General features: G+C 36.4%; 1 protein-coding gene across 3 annotated transcripts in view; it reads left to right on the plus strand.

Annotated features, from left to right (window-relative positions):
- Window positions 1-279: 279 nt before the first annotated feature.
- LOC145663846 (uncharacterized) overlaps window positions 280-18700 on the plus strand; it is a 29944-nt gene continuing 11523 nt past the window's right edge. The window contains exons 1-2 of one of the 3 annotated variants that reach the window (XM_081729964.1): window positions 280-376; window positions 4272-4537. In XM_081729964.1, the coding sequence (XP_081586090.1) occupies window positions 368-376; window positions 4272-4537 (275 nt within the window). In that variant the 5' untranslated portion in view covers window positions 280-367. The other 2 variants (XM_081729965.1, XM_081729966.1) reach the window with 2 other exon arrangements.

The following is an 18700-nucleotide window of genomic DNA, read 5'->3' on the forward strand; positions in this document are numbered from 1 at the left end:
GGGGAGAGGGTCGTGGGCAATGTGCCACTTTATGAGAATGGCCATACCGCCCATGGGTCCTTGTCGGTCTGAGTGGTATGTTGTGTAGTTCCTAACAGTAAATTGCTTGTCAGGCTTCAGGTGAGTTTCGCTGATGAGGGCCACGTCTATTCTTTCTCGGGCGAGAAAATTCTGTAGTTCCTCACCTTGGTCTGCTATGCCGGCAGCGTTCCAGCATGCCACTATCAGATTGAGGGTAATAGCAATTTTTTTTGCGTCCCATCATCCGGAAGGTCTGCGGCTACTTCCAGGACAGTAGTCATTTTGGTGATGGGATCTGTGGTTGTAACTATCTTTCTTAAACCGTTCTTCAGCTTCTCGATGATGGATGGACAGGGTAAAAAGAGAATTTAGAAGGAAAGTTTTATATGAATTATAACGCCAAATAATGGAATTTAAGGGATAAATAACACCGATTGATCCTATCAGTATATTTGACGAGGGGTGGGGGGAGAAATTTCATTTTTCTTTCCTAAAAACAAATTTACTATTGCAACAATACTAATAACGCATAAAACATTAAAAATTCCGTATATATAAATAACTTAAATACAAAATAGAGACATTCGTGAACAACATTCTTTTTGTTTCATGTGTTTTGGATAAATAGGAGTGAAGATATGGACTTGTTTGTAAACTCTTACGAAAACGCTTTAAATGGCGCCGTATAGAAGGGGCTGCGGCATTTAAATCCCTTCGTCATCTAAAGGTTAAGCTAGATTTACTAATTTTACTATTCAAATTTTCGAGCGTTGGCTAGTGATATTTTGAATCTCTGGGTTGGCAACGTTAAGTCAAAAGCGTGGTTTTTGATATGTGAAGGATTGGTATAAGATTGTGTTTTATAAAACTTTTTGAAGGTAAGGAACAAATTGAAAAATGTATATGGGGAGATAATGTATGAAAAAGTTACACTAAGTAAGTTAGAAAATACTTTTCCTTCTCAGATATTGAACCCTATTGATTGAATCCTTGTACATTTGCTTTATTTGTAAGGCTATATAGCGGTCCAGGTGTAGTTTTGATGCACCACATTTTGAAAGATTTCCAGGTAGAATTCAATACTTTGCATGAAAAGACATGTATGTAAGTAACAAACTTCCATACTGGTTTACTTTTGACGCACCACATTTTTGAATATTTGCCGGTAAAATTGAATACTTTGTATGAAAAGACATATTTATCAGGAACATTTTTCTGCAGGTGACAGAATTTTATACAAAGTAATACAGGTGTATTTTAGGTTTACAAGTGAATGGTTACTGGTGTAAAATCAATATAAATGCTTTACGATTGATGAAATAACTGAGTGCATGTGAAAGATGACTCTATTAGATGTTATTTTCCACCGGTGTTGTTTTTCTGCACACTGTACAGAAGTTTTTTTTTTATGTTTATAAATGGAGTGCTACTAGTATGAAACCATGATAAGTGCTATTAAACTCGTGTCTTTGCCAAAACCCACTTCTTTTCACTATCCTCGCTTACGCGAATACCCACCATCGCTGACGCACCGGCTCCCTTCGGACGAACCCCCGCGCTACCACGCCGGCTCACAAGCTACGCCCTGCTTTGACTCGGTTAGATGGGATTTGTGCTTTTAGTAGCCACCTACCACAGGTTGGTGTGTGTTTTCACTATTCATGCCAGACATCAGGAAGCCGTATTTATACGCAAATCGGAAACTAATTGTAATTTTTTAATAAATAATTCTGATGGCCTATTTGAATTTTTTCTATGTCAGGTGAGATATTTTTCAGGTGTCGCCCAGCGTGCTGCTTCCTTCGAACGCACCCCTGCGCGAGCTCACCGGCTTTGCCCTACCCTGATTCAATTAGGTAGCATTCGTACTTTTTAGTGGCCACCTAGCATAGGTTGGTTTCTGCTTTTTGTACTAATTTTTATGCTCTACATTCGGAAGCCGTGTTTATAAACAAATCGTAAAAGAATTGTAATTTTTCAACAATTACTTCTGGTGACCACCTTGACTTTTATCTGTCAGGTAGACTACTGTAAGATATTTTCATGTCGTCGAGTAGAAACGTTTTAGGGAACAATAAGAAGAAAATTAGTAAATAAATTATAAATTTTTCAACAATTCTTTCTAGTGGTGCGCCAAAACTAAACCTGTACGAATATTACTGTGCGTTTTGCGTGTGATTATTTTTTGGGTGCAGTTTAAAGACATGATTTGGAATGTTTTAACGTAAAATTGAATGGTTGGTATCGAAAGTGATATTAATAAGAAACACTCCAAAGAGGGGCAGTGGAAGCTTATGCCAAACACAATTCATTGCCCCGAGTAATTTAAATAAGTCATTGGTTATCGCGTAAAGAAATCAGTATTTGAAACAGCGTAATCTAATGAAGAGTCTACTTTATGTGGTATTCATGATTACAAACTTAATTTAATCCAATCTGTCATTACTCTTCCTAGTTTTATTTTAGGGTTTACTATGAAACATTCCAGTTTGCCCTCATGAAGTGTCACTGAAAAGTACGACTGTCTAGAATATTTTATTATATATGCTGTTATTGTATCTTTATCGAAGAGACATGCTTATGCAGTTATTTCGACAAGTGTGCAAAGCACACACTAACCTGTGCTCGGTTGTTACTAGAAGCTAATATTGGATTTAATCTGCGTCAGGGCAAGACAGAGCAGGAGGTTCATCGCTTCGAGCACGGAAATGCAACCATAGTTAGAAAGCACATTATAAGCTTAGACAAAAATTCGTTTATTCTTATATTCCCTATAAGGATGGTTGCAGGTAGTACCATTTTTCTTGTCTGCGTAAAGTTATAACTCAGCGTAAAGGATTAGGTTTTATAGAGCGAGTTTACATGTAAATACTCTACCCTACCCTAATTAATCTACATTTTATTGCATTAGTAGAATCCCTTCTGTGAAATATTGGTAGGCATAAAGGTACGGTAGTATAATAAATGGATTTAAATGTGAGTGGCAGAGGATTTGTTTCTTCAAAATATTTGATACTTAAAAGCAGTGAGTTATTCTACAGTATGTAATAACCATCACTCTCTTTAAAGGATCTGGCGATTTAATTGCTTAAATTAAATAACATTCTCTTTAATGTATAAGGGACTTCATGCAAAGTGTGAACCAGAAAAATTCTTTTACCAATAACGGAACAAATGGATGAATTTAAATAGAGTTTATTTGACAAAGTTGTTAGGCCAAAGACTATAAATAAAAATATTGAGAAGTGTGTCTACCATCTATGAACTAGAATATGTTTTCTATTGCACTATGTACTCCAGTAGCGTAGCCAGGATGTGTGTTTGGGGGGGGGGCCAAGTGCTGTTATTGGCACATATAGAAAAATTACAAACAAAAAAATATATAAACATAAAAATATATAAAAAATTACAAACATCAAAGTACCAAAGTACATTTGTCGGACCTCTTTGCGGGGGGCCCGGCCCCTCTGCCCCCCCTTCCCTACGCCACTGATGTACTCCAAAAGTATATATAAATATTAATATTGTAGACCGCTTTTCTCATTGTACACTAAATAACCTCTAGGGGAAACGGTATATGGAAAAGAATATATATCTCTTGGTTCTTTTCTGTAACTCTTATTTCCTTTAATAGATCACATGAATATTTGCAGAAACGTTTCCAGTTGTGTTTAGGGGTATTATTTAGTTTCTCCTCTAAATAAATTCGTAGTGATTGTGATTCGTTATTTATAACTGTGATAAGTATAAATACAGTGCATATAACACGGACCGGCTTATGCTACGTAGCTCCTAAAAAGCACGAACGCTAACTGAGCAAGAACAAGAGCACAGCAAGGGCCCCGGGCGATAACAAGGGGGGTACGTCCATAGGGGCGCGTCAGCGACGCTAGGTATACGCATAAACGAGGTTGTTTACAACGGCTCATTTTAAGTCACAATTCCGTCGTCCGGAGCCGTCGATGGGTTTACGAGTGATACTGAACGCCATCCTTATTTTAGTAATTGCTTAATTCTAAAAAGAAAGGGATCATTTGTTACTTAGGCTTTTTCGTTTTTTATTCTCAAAAAGCAATTATTGCTTTTGCTGTAGTTCTAACTGTAGTATACGCCCTTTAATTGTTTGGTTTGAACAAGAAGGGGGTTAGTGCAGTAAATGATAAGATTTTCACATGTTTTTCGGTGCGAAAATCAATTCTTACAACAAATCTAGACAGAACCATTAAATAATAGATTTTCTTTATTTTCAGGTTTCATGTAAATGCAGTGATGGTTTAACTGAAGTACAGAAGGTGCAGAAAATTACTAAGGATTCCCAGCAAATGGAAAGCAGTTCAACTGATACCGCACCAGTTTTCTTTAAACAGAAGGACAGTGATATGGCAGTTACCGACGATAGCTCTGTTCTTCATCTCAAAGTAGAAATTAAAGAAGAAGATGTTTCGTTCAATGAAGAGGAGGACTCTCATGCATTACAGACTAGTAGTCAAGATACTCATAGAAACACACAATTGAGGTGAATAATATTGCTGTAATCTTCAGTTTCATTTATTATAAGAGTTTCTTATGATAACAAATATAATGAACTAGATCGACAAACTACAGGGTGTTTCAAAACAACACCGACAACGTATGGGAGATAATTCCTGACACTAAACAAAAAGTGTAGACCAACCTGGGTGCACAAATGCTTCCTTTCGGAGTTACAGGCTGCCGAACACATCAAAAAATTAATTTTAAAGTTCCATAGCTTCAATACTATAGGACCTACCTTAGGCGAGTCAACACCTCACTTAGAAACTAATATGTGCACTATCCAAAAATACATGTTTCAGAATCCTAGTTGCGGTAGTACCACAGGATTCTAAACTTGATATTTGGATACGGTACGTACTACGGTAGTTCCTAAGTGAAGTCTTAACCCGACTACGATAGGTCCCATAGTTTTGGAGCTATGGACCTTTAAAGTTCATTTTTTCGTGTTTTCGGCAGCCTATAAGTCTGAAAAGACGGAAGGTTGGTCTATACTTTTGTCTTATCTTGGTGTCAGGAATCACCTCCCAAATGTTGTCGGTTTTGTTTTGAAACATCCTGTCTAAGGGTTGGCTCTTAACATCAATAAAAGAAGGAAAGTTCATATGCAGAAAAGTGCATAGATTCGAAGCCGAAGTATGAATTATTAATATTGCTTTTTTTAATTATTTTATTGTCATGTATTTTATATTTTATTCTGTTCGTCTGTTTACAACCTCTGTTCTAATTTTATTTGTTTTCTTTGTTAATATCGTATTTTGTAATACTTTGGTTTGAAATACGTTTTTGTGGAGAAATTTTATTGTGAATATTTAATAGAGAGTATATGTCAGCCATTGACGTTATTATCACAGCAACAAATAACCTTGCTGTTGACCATAATCGTTCATTGGGAGATAGGGCTCTCAAAACCATGGGAAATACATTCTGTCACGCGTTATTTCGAACAGACAAAACCGTGAAACTGGTGATCCACAACTGTGTATATGAAGCCATGTGCACGCTGTCCAAAAATGCACATTGTAATGTCTTTTGGTAGAATCAGTAATAGTCTGGCATTTGCCCTTCACCAGTTCTATTATAAAAATAGTACTCTATAGAATAATGTACAGAATGTCTTTGTAAAGGTACAAAAGAAGTGCTTTCAATATTAGTTCTTAACACACACAAAGTGGCTTCGGTTAATGAAGGTTGTAATTAGATACATACAGGTCATCACTTTGCTCAGTTAGCCTCCAGGATGTATGCTACGGAATCTCCTTTGTCTGTATCGACTATGGGAGACGGTTTATAAGGAACTTCCTTTGCACATGCAGCCTCCACGGATTAGGTAAGGTGGAAACTTTTTTGCCCAATGCCAGTGTTGGCTGCTTTAAACCAGCCGGTCCCCCCCCCCCCCCCAAAAAAAAATGGTTTAAACCAAAAAATGAAAAATGTTCGTACAAGTGTAAGTGTTCGTAAAGTCTTGATGAACACACATTTGTGGGTTATCACGTTTCACTCCCGTATATAGGGGAAAGTAGCCTTATTTGGGGAGTTTTTTTTTTTTTTTCAGAAAGCTGTAAAACGTTCCCTATTTGTAACAGCGATCTAGTAAAATACGAATGGTGTACGTAGTTAAATTAACTAACAAATACAAAGTGCCAACCAGTGACATCACTGCAAGGTTTTGTGAAAAATGTTGAGTGACAGCAGATTAGGAGTTTTTGTTAGTACATTGTGAGGTTCCTAATTTGGGAAGGTAGCTAAAATTGAACACAAGCTTTTAGGACAGGCGAAATCAAACACAATCGTACTGTATCATATTCTGTTTACTGCACCCGATTGTTGTGTCATAGCTAGTGAAATACAATCCTTCAGGTTTCCGAGACGAAAGTGTTGGATTTCGAGCGATGAACTTTTTCAGCCATTTTTTGCCCGCTGATCAGGGTTTGCCCAAGTGGGCCCAGCCCGAAAAAACCCACCGGGTTTTTTCGGGTTGGACCCACCTGAAAAAACCCACCTTAAAACCCACCTGGGTTTTTGAGCTTTTTGTTAATATATTATTGATACAACCAAGGTGATCACATTGAAAGTGATTTTTATCAGATTTTGGACTTTCCTTAGGCGAATTGAATGCTTTCCCGTTAAGGTATACAACATTCAACCCTTTATAAGACCTTTATAAAGTTCTGACTGCACTGAATGAATAAAAAACCTTACCTTAGACTGAGATAATTAAGTAACAAATTAATGTATGGATTATGCTTGTAGCCTATTTGAAAGAAATAAAAATGCAATTTTATATTTTAGAAAATATTTTCCGTGAATAGTGTGCTCGGCGACGCCGAGGGACGTTGTCCCTCATACGTTTGACGCGTTTAAAGCCATAGATGCCGGTACTACCAGTAAACATGTAGTGCATTAGTAAAACTATTAGTATTATTTCTTACCTTTGATGGTAACACAAGTATTCTTCAGTAAAGTTTAGTTTTCCAGCAACAACAGTTTAGTGCAGTTATTTGTAGGTACTCTTCAAATAAGAATTCTGTAGAATCAACACCAGCAAAAGCGTAAAACTTCTCCAAACTACGTACCGCGTACTATTTCAAGTGTTGAATTCGAACTTTCGTACTAGTGGAAGTTTTGATGTACAGTAAAGGGAGCTGCATTTTCGAGGGAGGAGGAAAAAAAAAAAAAAAAAAAAAAACGTCCCGAAAGAAGTTCTCGGGAAATTTCCCCAATTGAACGCACAAAGCATCGGAACTGAATACTTCAACAATAAAACTATGTATTTTATGCTGGAAGATATTTAATTTCATTTAAGACATTCTGAAACACCCTAACTATATAATATAAAACTACATGAGCTGACATAAATTATTGAGCACTTCCTGTAGGGCTACAATGATTAAATTTGGCATGATGGTAGCTTTCCGACAGAAAAATTGCCAAAAGTTAATATTTTTAATTTTTAGGGGGTCTAAAAAGGGGATGAAAAATTTCCCCATGGTATTTAAATGGGCCTTTTTTTGGGCCTATAATCTCGTGTTTTAGGTACTTAGGATTGGAATAAATACTTCAAATTCGGTATCCTTGTACGTTTTCTTAGCAGTACCTAAGTAAATCAGTAAAAATTTAAAAATCCAACTTTAGAGTGGTTTTATAGAGAACTGAAAAATCTTTCCCATGTTATTTATATGGAACACCTTTTACACCCCCAAATTATTGAGCACTTCCTGTAGGGCTACAATGGTTAAATTTGACATTGTAACTTTTCGGGACAAACCCAGAGGAAAATTGCCAAAAGTGAATATTTTTAATTTTGAGGGGGTCTAAAGATTGGATGAAGAATTTCCCCATGTTATTTAAATGGGCTTTTTTTTAAAAAACTTATAACCTTATCTTTTAGGTACTTAGAATTGGAATAAAATCTTGAAATTCGGTATGCTTGTACGTTTTCGTAAGCGTTACCTAAGTGAAACATCAGAAATAAAAATGTCCAACCATAGAGTGGTTTTATGGGGAATTGAAAAATCTTTCCCATGTTATTTGTATGGGACGTCTTCTACACCCCAAAATGTTTAGGCCCTTCCGGCATGATTAGAATTATGAAATTTCGCATGATTATAGCATTCCAGGACTAACCGACGGAAAATAGCCAAAAGTGAATATTTTAAATATTTTTAGGGGTCTAAAGGGTGAAGAAATTCCCTTGTTATTTAAATGGGCGTTTTCTTGGGATACGAAATCTTATCTTTTAAATAGTTGAAATAAAAAAAGAAATGATAGAATTGTGGGTTCAAGAGATGCGAGGCCGTAGGCCGAGCAAAGACAGTGTGTGGGGAACGATGCCCCCAGATAGGCAGATTCAGGAAATATGAAGAGCAAGTTCACGAAATTCACTGTTGATGTAAAGGGCGATAGATAAGAAATGCAAGGCTGTAGGCCGGGCAAAGTCGGGGGCCTGGGGGCAGAGCCCCCAGCTAGCCAAAAGTAGTTTATTTTATAAAATATGAATTATTTCTTTCTTAATGGTCTTAAATTAATTTTCTGGGAAGATCCCTCTTGCAACAAGTGCTCGGGAAATTCCCGTAATTGATCGCACAAGGTATCGAAAGTGAACTTCAACAATAAAAGCAATTTATTTTACGCTGTTAAATTATTTGGTGTTCATATTTGGCAAACGTCACTGAGGCTTCTGGGATGATTCAATCTGTATTTGTTCGTTCGTCTGCTTGTACCACACATACTACAGGGAATCACTTCCGGATTTTTAAGTGGAAATTTTCAGAGTAGAAGCACGAGACACACTAAATTTCCTGTATAGATTTTGGCGGCATACCAACGTAAAATTTCAAAATAGTGACTTATTTTTTTGAAAATAGCGGATATGCACGCTACAAAGCGCAATTTTCGGTCTTTTAAGTCCAAATTTTTAGAGTAAAAGCACGAGATACTCTAAATTAGCTGTATATATTTTGGCGATGATCCAACGTAAAATTTCAAAATGGCGGCCATTTTTTCAAAACAGCAGTGAATAGAAAATTGTCGCAAGTTGTGACAATGATAATCGTGAAATATACATCACATTTTAACACTTTTATCCCAAAGACATTGAAATATTTTGATAAAACCCAATTAAACCCAATAAAACCCGAAAATACCCGAAAAAACCCATATGGGCCCAGGTGGGTTGGGCTTTTTCAGAAAAACCCGGGTTTTTTCAAACCCTGCCGCTGATCCGTCTTTCTGTGAAAACGAATTAGAAATGTCATTACTCTTCGCTAGTTGATAGGCCAGACGTCTGACATCCCGTCTGCTGAGTCCATAATAATGCTCTTCCATTATCTTGCAATAACTTGTTAAGTCGTTTCCCAGTTCTATAGGGAATGCCGGTCTTCTTCCTATTGTAAACGTTTCCTTAGGTATTTTCTTCGATAGCTATATATCGCTCTAACGTAGTCTATGACACCACAAACACTCGTGCTGCTTTAAACGATCCCATTTCTTTCTTTCTGACTGCTTCGATGGCCGCAACCATACGACCTAGGTCCCACTCTGTTCTCGGAGTCATCTGGAAAACGGGGAAACGTCATGTAATACTCTCTGTTGCGAAAGGTTTCCAAAATTGGGGCTCCCCAAATTAGGCACCGCACGATCTCTCCAAATAAGGCTCCCTCCTATTTTCACTTTCACTATATATTTGTAGTCCTTCAAACCATAATCCTTTACAAAATAGCGATGTATAACAATTCTACAGACTTTACTTACTTCTCAGGGTCCTTCACGCCTTTGCAGCAAGTATCACTGCTCTGTAAATTAAAAGCACTGACGATAATCCAAAACTTTCGCACAGTTCAAAAACACACACACTTCAGACTACTACTGCTTCCACTACAACAGCCATGCGGCTACTGAACTCTGGAAACTTCCACAGAGCCTTTGTACAATGCTTTCAGCGCGCCATACTAGATGTCAGGATCTGCTCGGCTGAGATACGCCACCTCTCCAAATAAGGCTCCTTTCCCCTATTCATATTATATTCAGACCCAACTTCCCCAATCAATACTCAAAGAGATCATACCACAAAAGCAACTTTTTTATTTTATGAGTGTTTCTTTCCTGATTTTTTTATAGTGTGTTATTATTGTTGTGCAATGACAAAGAAAAATTCTAAATATTGTTTCGTTTTAATAATGTTTACTGTTGATAAAATACATGGAAATCCCGTACTTTTTTTTTGGGGGGGGGGGAAGATCATACAAAACCCATTTATTGAAATCAGAAGTATCTTTGGTATCTATTTATACATAAATGGGTCAGAGCCAAAGTGGACTCAAATAATTCGTATCTTTAGTCACTTTTCTTACTGATATGCAAATTAAGTCGTTGTATTTCTTTAACTTGGACTAATAAAAGTCGTAGTGAACTAATTTGGGCTAAATTAGTTCTTCTGTACTCTGCAGTATTTTGAAATTATCCATATGTAATTCTATATAATGGTTTCACTTGTGCAGCTGTTTATCTTTTTATCCTTCTGAAATGACTCTTGACAATTATTTTAACAAATATGTAAAGATCAGTACAACGTATTTTTATCAGGAGTCCTTCGTAATTGAGTCGGCAGACGTATCGTATTTGTGGCCAATTAGTCCCGGTTTCAAGTTCAAATGGAGGATAATTTGTCTCGGTTGTAAGCCGAGAAGCGGTTTGGATTCCGCTTTAAGCTTATGCGATTCCTTCCAGCATAACCCGATGGTTGCGTAATAACACCAAGGCGAAACAAACTTATTTCTGTCCATGGTGATATAAATATATAGAGCAAATTATTTAAAAAAAAAAACGTTTAAACCCCCAAGAAAACGTTTTTTTTTATTTTTTTCAATAAAAACCATGGTTTTTGCCAACCCTGCCCAAGGCGACCTAAGGAGCAGGTGTTGAAGGTTAGCTGATCAGTCGTGAACTGATAATTTTGTCTCCTCCTGGTCCTCTTTTATGAGTGACTTCTGGGCGAATCGATCAGTTTCGGGTTCCACCGTGTCGGCTTCGTGTCTTTCTGTTATTCCTGTGTATCGTCTGCTTCCGTTGGTGTTCATAAACAATAGCACGTATGCTCGTAGAAATAATACACACAGAAAGATGGCGATCCTTACAATAGTATCAGCAGGTTCAGTAATTACAGAACTAGAGGACAAATGAATTCTCAAACGTAAAGTTGCGTCCAAAGTAGGCAAAAAAGAAACCTTGGCAGTAGAGAACATGGAATCCTCTGGCATAGAGTTGATACCGTAACTAGAGGCAAGATGCAGGACATTTTGAACGAACTGTGGGTGGCTGTATGACAACACGGAGGACGACATATAACGACTCTTGACAGAGGATTTCCAGGCAGACGTACGCCTTAAATGAACATCACCTGATTATTTTGGTAAGCAACACAAAAGGTTCCATGGTACGTGAGGATCACTTTGTAGGTTGTATTAGGAAATATGACAGATGGTACTACTGATTAGGTACGATGAATAAAGTGCGTGCCATTGAACGAATCATACAGGATCAAAACCGCCACTTAAAGTGTCGTGGAAAAGCACACGGGCATATCCTGGAGAAATAAGTATAACATGTACTGGAAACAATCTCTCTCTTCCTATATACCTGAGATCTTCAGGCTAAATTCGCAATGCGTTTGAGAGTAGGTGTGTGTTCTAGTTTTTTAGAGCGCATTCTCTAAGAAAGTGGTGTTTAATAACACAGTGTTTGCTGTTGTCAACCGATTCTGTTTCAACCAAATTTCTACCTGTTGTCTGCTTTACATTGACTGACCTAGTTATTTACTGTCGCTCGCAGCATTCATGCAAACACCTTCGCAGCATTAATCGACTTGTTCGTTGGTCGAACGAGATAAGATTTCGATTTTCCGCCGCGAAATTTAAATGTGTACACTTCTGTCGCCAGAGCACTTGCTTTAACCTTGATTATCTTGATGGAGACCGGTTGTCGTGGGCACCACATGTACGTCCCCTAACTAATCTTGTCACAGAGCTTTGAATCTACTTCGTGTTCTTTCTCGCCGCAGTTGGGATGCTGATAGTACTTTTTTTTTTTTTTTTTTTTTTTTTTTTTTTTTTTTTTTTTTTTTTTTTTTTTAACTGTTGTATTGTAGTGTAATCATGTCATATATTATGGTTGTATTGCGTATTCGTGTGCTAGCTCCTTTGTGCTGAAGCAGCTTGACACTGTTTATCACCTACGCATTCGACTAGCAACTGGTGCTTTCCTGTCTAGTCCCGGGAGACAGGTTTACGACCAATATGCAGCGTGCCTTTAGGATATTTGCCACTTTCTTTTCGCTCTTGCTGTGGTAATCTCCCATGTTCATACCTCAGGAGAGGATAGGTGAAGGGAGAGGGATTCTACTTATTATTCCCAGAGATGCTCGTGTGGTTTCCCATGATGCTGTAAGTGATAGATTTGATTCTGCGTAGTCCATTGAATGATACTCTGACCAGCAATACCATCTGTCATATTTCCTGTTACTACCTACATCGTGACCTTCGTACATCACGGGACATTTCATATTGGAAATTAAAATGATCAGGTGATATTGATTGCATTTCTAGGTCTGGTGTGATTGAGCAAATGCTAAATTGTCGCCCCCCAGCCAGGTCCGAATCCAAGATTTTCTGAGGGGGGAGGGCACCAATAACTATCAGTGCATTTGAATCATTTTTTTAAAATGCCTTTAGGCATCTGTGATGTGTATGAGGAACTGACTTAAACTCTGCCGTGTCGTGACAAACCGCTGTAACTTTAGCGGAGCAGTTTTGCGAAAAAGATCCGTAAAGTTTTCATCCGAAAATGTGATCTGTATCGTGTAAAACCAGTGTAACTAGGCAATAATGGTCAACCAATCAATTTTCACCAAATTTAATCACACTACATGCATTTACGTAACATTACATGTAAAAACGTGTTTCCAAAGTCAAGATACACTGGTTCTACACGATACAGATCACATTTTCGGATGAAAACTTTACGGCTCTTTTTCGCAAAACTGCTCCGCCAAAGTTACAGCGTTTTGTCACGACACGGCAGAACTATTGTGTTTAGCAAAACCACTTTCTTTTAAGTCCGAAATGGAGACATGACATGAAATTTTAGGAAAGTATTGCTATTTTCACTGCTAGTTTCTCACTTTAGATAGTGTATATTCAGAACGGAAGGGGGAGTGCACGTGCTTCGGTGCACCCCCCCTAAATCCAACCCTGCTCCCAGTATTGTTACGCAACCTGTACAGTTCGCACAGGATGTCTTCCATTTGCCTTTAGTTACAGTATCGACTTCTAATAATAATAATAATAATAATAATAATTTATTTGTACTTAACACCCGAAGGCAATTACAAAGCACAAATTGTTAATTTTATAATGGTGCAGAATGTGCTACATGTAAAGTAATTCTAACAACTAACCATTACTCTTGTTTTGTTCACGTACAGTCAATAAGTACCAGATATAATAACAATCTTTACACTTTATTAAGTAACATTTGGAGGCATTTTTGTTTAAATATTGAGCATCTTAATTGAAATATGTCCAGACCCATAGAATGTATTTTATTGCCTCTATCACATATCCTATACAACGGAGAGTTTTTTGCTAAATTTGTTTTGTTGTCAGGCATATAAAACATTTGTCTGAATCTCAGGTTTTGACGAGGACAATAGAATGGTAATTTACCTAAGAAAGACATATTATCCTCTTGGTTATCAATAAGTTTTTTCAAGTACAATACACATTGAATAAACCTTCTATCCTCCAGGGACAAAAGCTGAAACCTCCTGAGAAGTATATTGTAAGATACATAACGAGTTGGTATATTATCTATTTTATAACTAATATATTTTAACATTTTCTTTTGTACCTTTTCTATTTGTTGCTTTGGTTTTTGGTAATATGGTTCCCAAATTATAGAAGCGTACTCTAATTTTGTTCTTACAAAAGAGTTATATAAAGTTAATATTGTTTTTATGTTTTTAAAATGACAGCACGATCGTTTAATAAATCCAAGCATTTTAAACGCCTCATTTGTTTTGATATCCATATGATATGTAAACTTTAGATTTGCATCAAACCATACTCCCAGATCCCTGACAACTTCTTTCCTCTCCAGTACTTGATTCCCTATAATATATTTAAATATAACAGGTTTCTTTGTGATTGAAAATGTTACAACATTGCATTTTGAAATATTGAGTTCAAATTTGTTTCTTTGACACCATTCACTCAACCTCACCAGATCTCTCTGTAATTTTTCACAATCATCTCTTGTAGAAATTTGTTTGTATAATTTAGTATCATCAGCAAACATTAGACACGAAGAATATTGAAACTCTTCAGGTAAATCGTTTATCATAATTAAAAATAGCAAAGGCCCTAAATTGGATCCTTGTGGTACTCCAGAATATACAGAATATTGTTTAGATTTACAATTATTATATGTTACATATTGGATTCTGTTGCTTAAATATGACTTAAATAGTCGGATTAATTCATTTGAAATACCAAATCCTTTAATCTTTTTAAGAAGTATTTCGTGATTAATCAAATCAAAGGCTCGCTTAAAATCTGTATACACTACATCAATTTGAGACCTTACGGTAAGAGCTTCACTAATTGCTTGACTTATATTCAACAAATTTGTTACTGTTGATCTATTATGTCTAAAACCATATTGGGACTCAGAGAGATATCGTGAGATGTGATTAAACAGGTGTTTACAGATTACTGATTCGAATATTTTAGCTGGAGAAGAAATCAAACTTATTGGCCTATGGTCTTGTATTAATTTTACAGGATTAATTTTTGGAACTGGACATATTGCTGATATTTTAAATTTTGCAGGAAAATAACACTGAGTGATAGACAGATTAAATATGTAGGTCAATGGCTTAACAATAAATTCCTTACAACCTTTAAAAATGTAAGATGGTATACCATCATTACTAATTGACCTTTTGCCTTTCATTTTGTCAATAGCTTCGATTACTTCTGTTTCAGTGATCCTATCCAGTGACATTGTATCTACAATCGAAGAAACATCATTCAGAAAAATATCTGATAGTTTAATATTAGGTATTTCAGAACTATATACTGATTGAAAATGCTTAGCAAAAGCTTCGCATTTCAATTTATTGTCAACAATTTTTTCTTTGTTATATTCAAGTACAAATTGATTTATGTTTGAAGATTTTTTCTTATTAATATAGTTCCAAAATTTCCTAGGTTCCTTTACAATTTGCTCTTCTATTGCGTTGTTATAATCACGAAAAGCTATTTCAATACTATTTTTTACTTGTGTCCTTAGTGCAACAAATTGCATGTAATCTGAGTAAAGTCTTGATTTTTTAAATTTCTTTCTATAACGTTCTTTCTTCCTTAACATTTTTATTATTTCAGGAGTAAACCAGGTTGGATATGAACGTTTCCTCTTGATATTTTTAGGTGTACATTCATTTAAAACTCCATATAATTCAGAATAGAAAAACTCGACACAATTATCAATATCCTTAATCTCATATAAGGAATCCCATTTCTTACATCTCAATAACTGATAAAGTTTCAAGAAATCACATTTACAAAAGTTGTAGACTACGTCTTCCATTTCATTTCGTGTTTTACAGTTTTTATAAAACGGAATACTAATATTCAAACATGGGTGATGACGATCTGGTTGAACAAAATGAACATCAGATTCAAGAACTTCAACGTGTAATACATTAGTAAATACAACATCTAAAATTCTATTGTTTAGATTTCTTACTTTATTGATTTGTGAGAAATTTAAAAAATTTACTTTATGTAAGACATTGTTCTCCAAATTAGGCAAATTTAAAAAATAGTTACCATCCAAATAATCTGTTAAAAGCGCCAAATTCAAATCTCCTATAATAAAAACATTTTGAGATAATGTTAGTTCATTAAATCTTTCAATATTTCGAAAAAAATTTAAATATAATTCTTCTGAACTATGTGGCGGGAAATAAACTACACAAATATATATACATGTTAAATCTGATAACTGAATTTTAACCCACAAATCCTCATTATCTGGCAATTCAAATCTTGTTATTCTTTCAGAGATATAATTATTGTGAACAGCTAAGAGAACACCACCTCCATCTTTCGTATTACTACGCTCTAGGTTACGATCTTTTCTGTAGACCAAATATTTATCGTCAAACAACTCATTATTAAATATTTCATGTCTTAGCCATGATTCAGTAATGGCAACACAATCAAAATTAAACATGGTAGAGCTTAGGTAAAATTCGTTAATTTTAGTTTTTAACCCATTCACATTCTGGTAATATATATCAAACGTACTTTTAACTACTGCCATCTTAAATTATAGCCTACATATTTCAAGATTACACTGGAATAGAATTTGGAAATCCTGGTACATCTTCTTCAGTTTTAATAATCATAACCTGGCTATTTTCGTTTTTCCTAATTAAAATTTGTCCATTGCCATTTACCCAACAGTATTTATGCTGTGTATTTCTTGCAGCTGTTCTACTTTCCATGTTCAGTGTTATCAAGTTTTTTTTTTTTTCACCTAATTAAACCCATCAATACGTCAGAGCATGTCTGGAAATACCTTACACTCTCTGGGGATTCCCTTACGCACCTATTGCACATAGGTGAAATATGCATTTTTGAACAGCATTGATGTGATTTTGTGTATGCGGTTATGGATCCATAGTTCTTCCTGTTCGAAAAAACCTGGTTCTTCCTGTTGAAATGTATTTTCCCATGATTTTGACATCGCTAACTTCAAACGCACTTCTTATTACACACGTTTATATTAACTTTTTTTATTTTTATTTTTATTTTATTTATTTATTTATTTTTTTATAGTCAGATCTTACAATTTGTCGATCTAGTAGTTCATTAACATAAGTAGGTTGCAAGCGTATTTTAATTGTATTAAAGTGTTTCAGAAATGTCTGTCGTCTTCGTCAGTAGCTCTGTAAAGTCCCGTGAAAGTATTTTTATGTCCAAGATACAAAATGATATTCTGAGAAGTGAATATACTTTTCATATGAGTTTCCCAGAGCTACTGACGAAAGTGACAAAGATTGCTGAAACATTTCAATACTCGGATACTTTGTTTTTTATTTACGAGGGTGATCCGGAAAGTGGTACCCGTTTGTGCAATAAAGACACAGTAGTACATATTAAAAAATATACACATTTTTATTGGAAAGAGCATACTTTACACTACTTCTCCACATAATCACCAAGCAAATTGAAGCATTTGTCATACCGTGTGACGAGTTTTTGTATTCCAACGTCTTAGTCCTCCGCCGCCAGCGTATTGAGATACGTAGTCACGCCTCGTTTAAGTTCTTCATCGCTGTCAAATCTTTTTCCCGCCAGAAAGTCGAGACACAATAGGAAAATGTTCACAGAATTCATCAATTGTGACGCACCGATCGTTCCTCACGCATTCGTCTACTGACCTCAGCAGTTCGTCTGTAATGACAGATGGTCTCCCTGAACGCTCCTCGTCGTGTGTACTCACCCTCCCCAGGTTGAAGTTGCGACACCAGCGCCGAACAAACGACTCGTCCATCACATTGTCTCCATACCTCCTTTAATTGGCGATGAATTTCACAAGGTCAAACGTTTCGTGCATTAAGAAATTTAATCACGGCCCTCACTTCACAACTGGCGGGGTTCTCAATTCGTTTAATCATTATAAACGAGCACAGACACAACACAGGCACTGCTAGCGTCACGCAACCTCGCACAGAGCAGGCAGACAAGCCACTGATGCGGTCTGACCTTGCCCAGCGGCTCCCCGAGTCGTCAGCGCTTCATGCGGCGCAAACGGGTACCACTTTCCGAATGGCCCTCGTATTTATTTATTTATTTTATGAATTATACAGGCTTAATTAATGTAACGAATCGGGTGACTTAATTAATGTGATAAATTGGGAGGTGATTCCTGACACTGAAACAAACAAAAAAGGTCCTTATATAATCTTATTGGGCATATTGGCAGAGTTAGCGAGGGCCAAAAGCGTGGGAAGAGTAAGTTCGAAGGTTAGATGTCGAAAGCCAATAAGCTTGCGGTCTATGAAAGTCTAGAGGTGACGCTGGTGTTCAATACGTAGTTGCTCGGTTCACACACAGGTGACGCTTGTGTTCAAGACGCTATAGTACAGGAGAGCAGTCATTGTGCTACGAGTGTTGACCAGAACGAATGGCAGTGTTTGACTAAAATGTGGTGCATTACTCAAACCGTGAATAGGCTGACTTGCTATTCAGGTACGGTTGTGCAGATGGCGATGGGCGTGAAGCAGCACGACTCTTATCAAGAGTGTTTTCTTAACAGGCGCCACCCATCATACAGGATATATCACTGTATATTGCGAGCGGTTATTATAGTTAGAAACAACAATAAATAAAAAAAAAATCCTAGTACTCACTCAGACCAAGTGCTCAACTAAGAAGTACTTTCGGAAATTACTATTTCCATCCTAAGCTTAGCAGTTCGGATATGAGTAAAAAAACATGGATGGGAAGAAAACAAAGTTAAAAGAAGTGAAAAATATGAAGTAAACCACTTGTCGTCAAAAGAAAGTTGTACACATGCG

The sequence above is a fragment of the Thermobia domestica genome, chromosome 11 (genome assembly GCF_964235325.1).
Source record: "Thermobia domestica chromosome 11, izTheDome1.hap1.1, whole genome shotgun sequence".
Lineage (NCBI taxonomy): Eukaryota > Metazoa > Arthropoda > Insecta > Zygentoma > Lepismatidae > Thermobia > Thermobia domestica.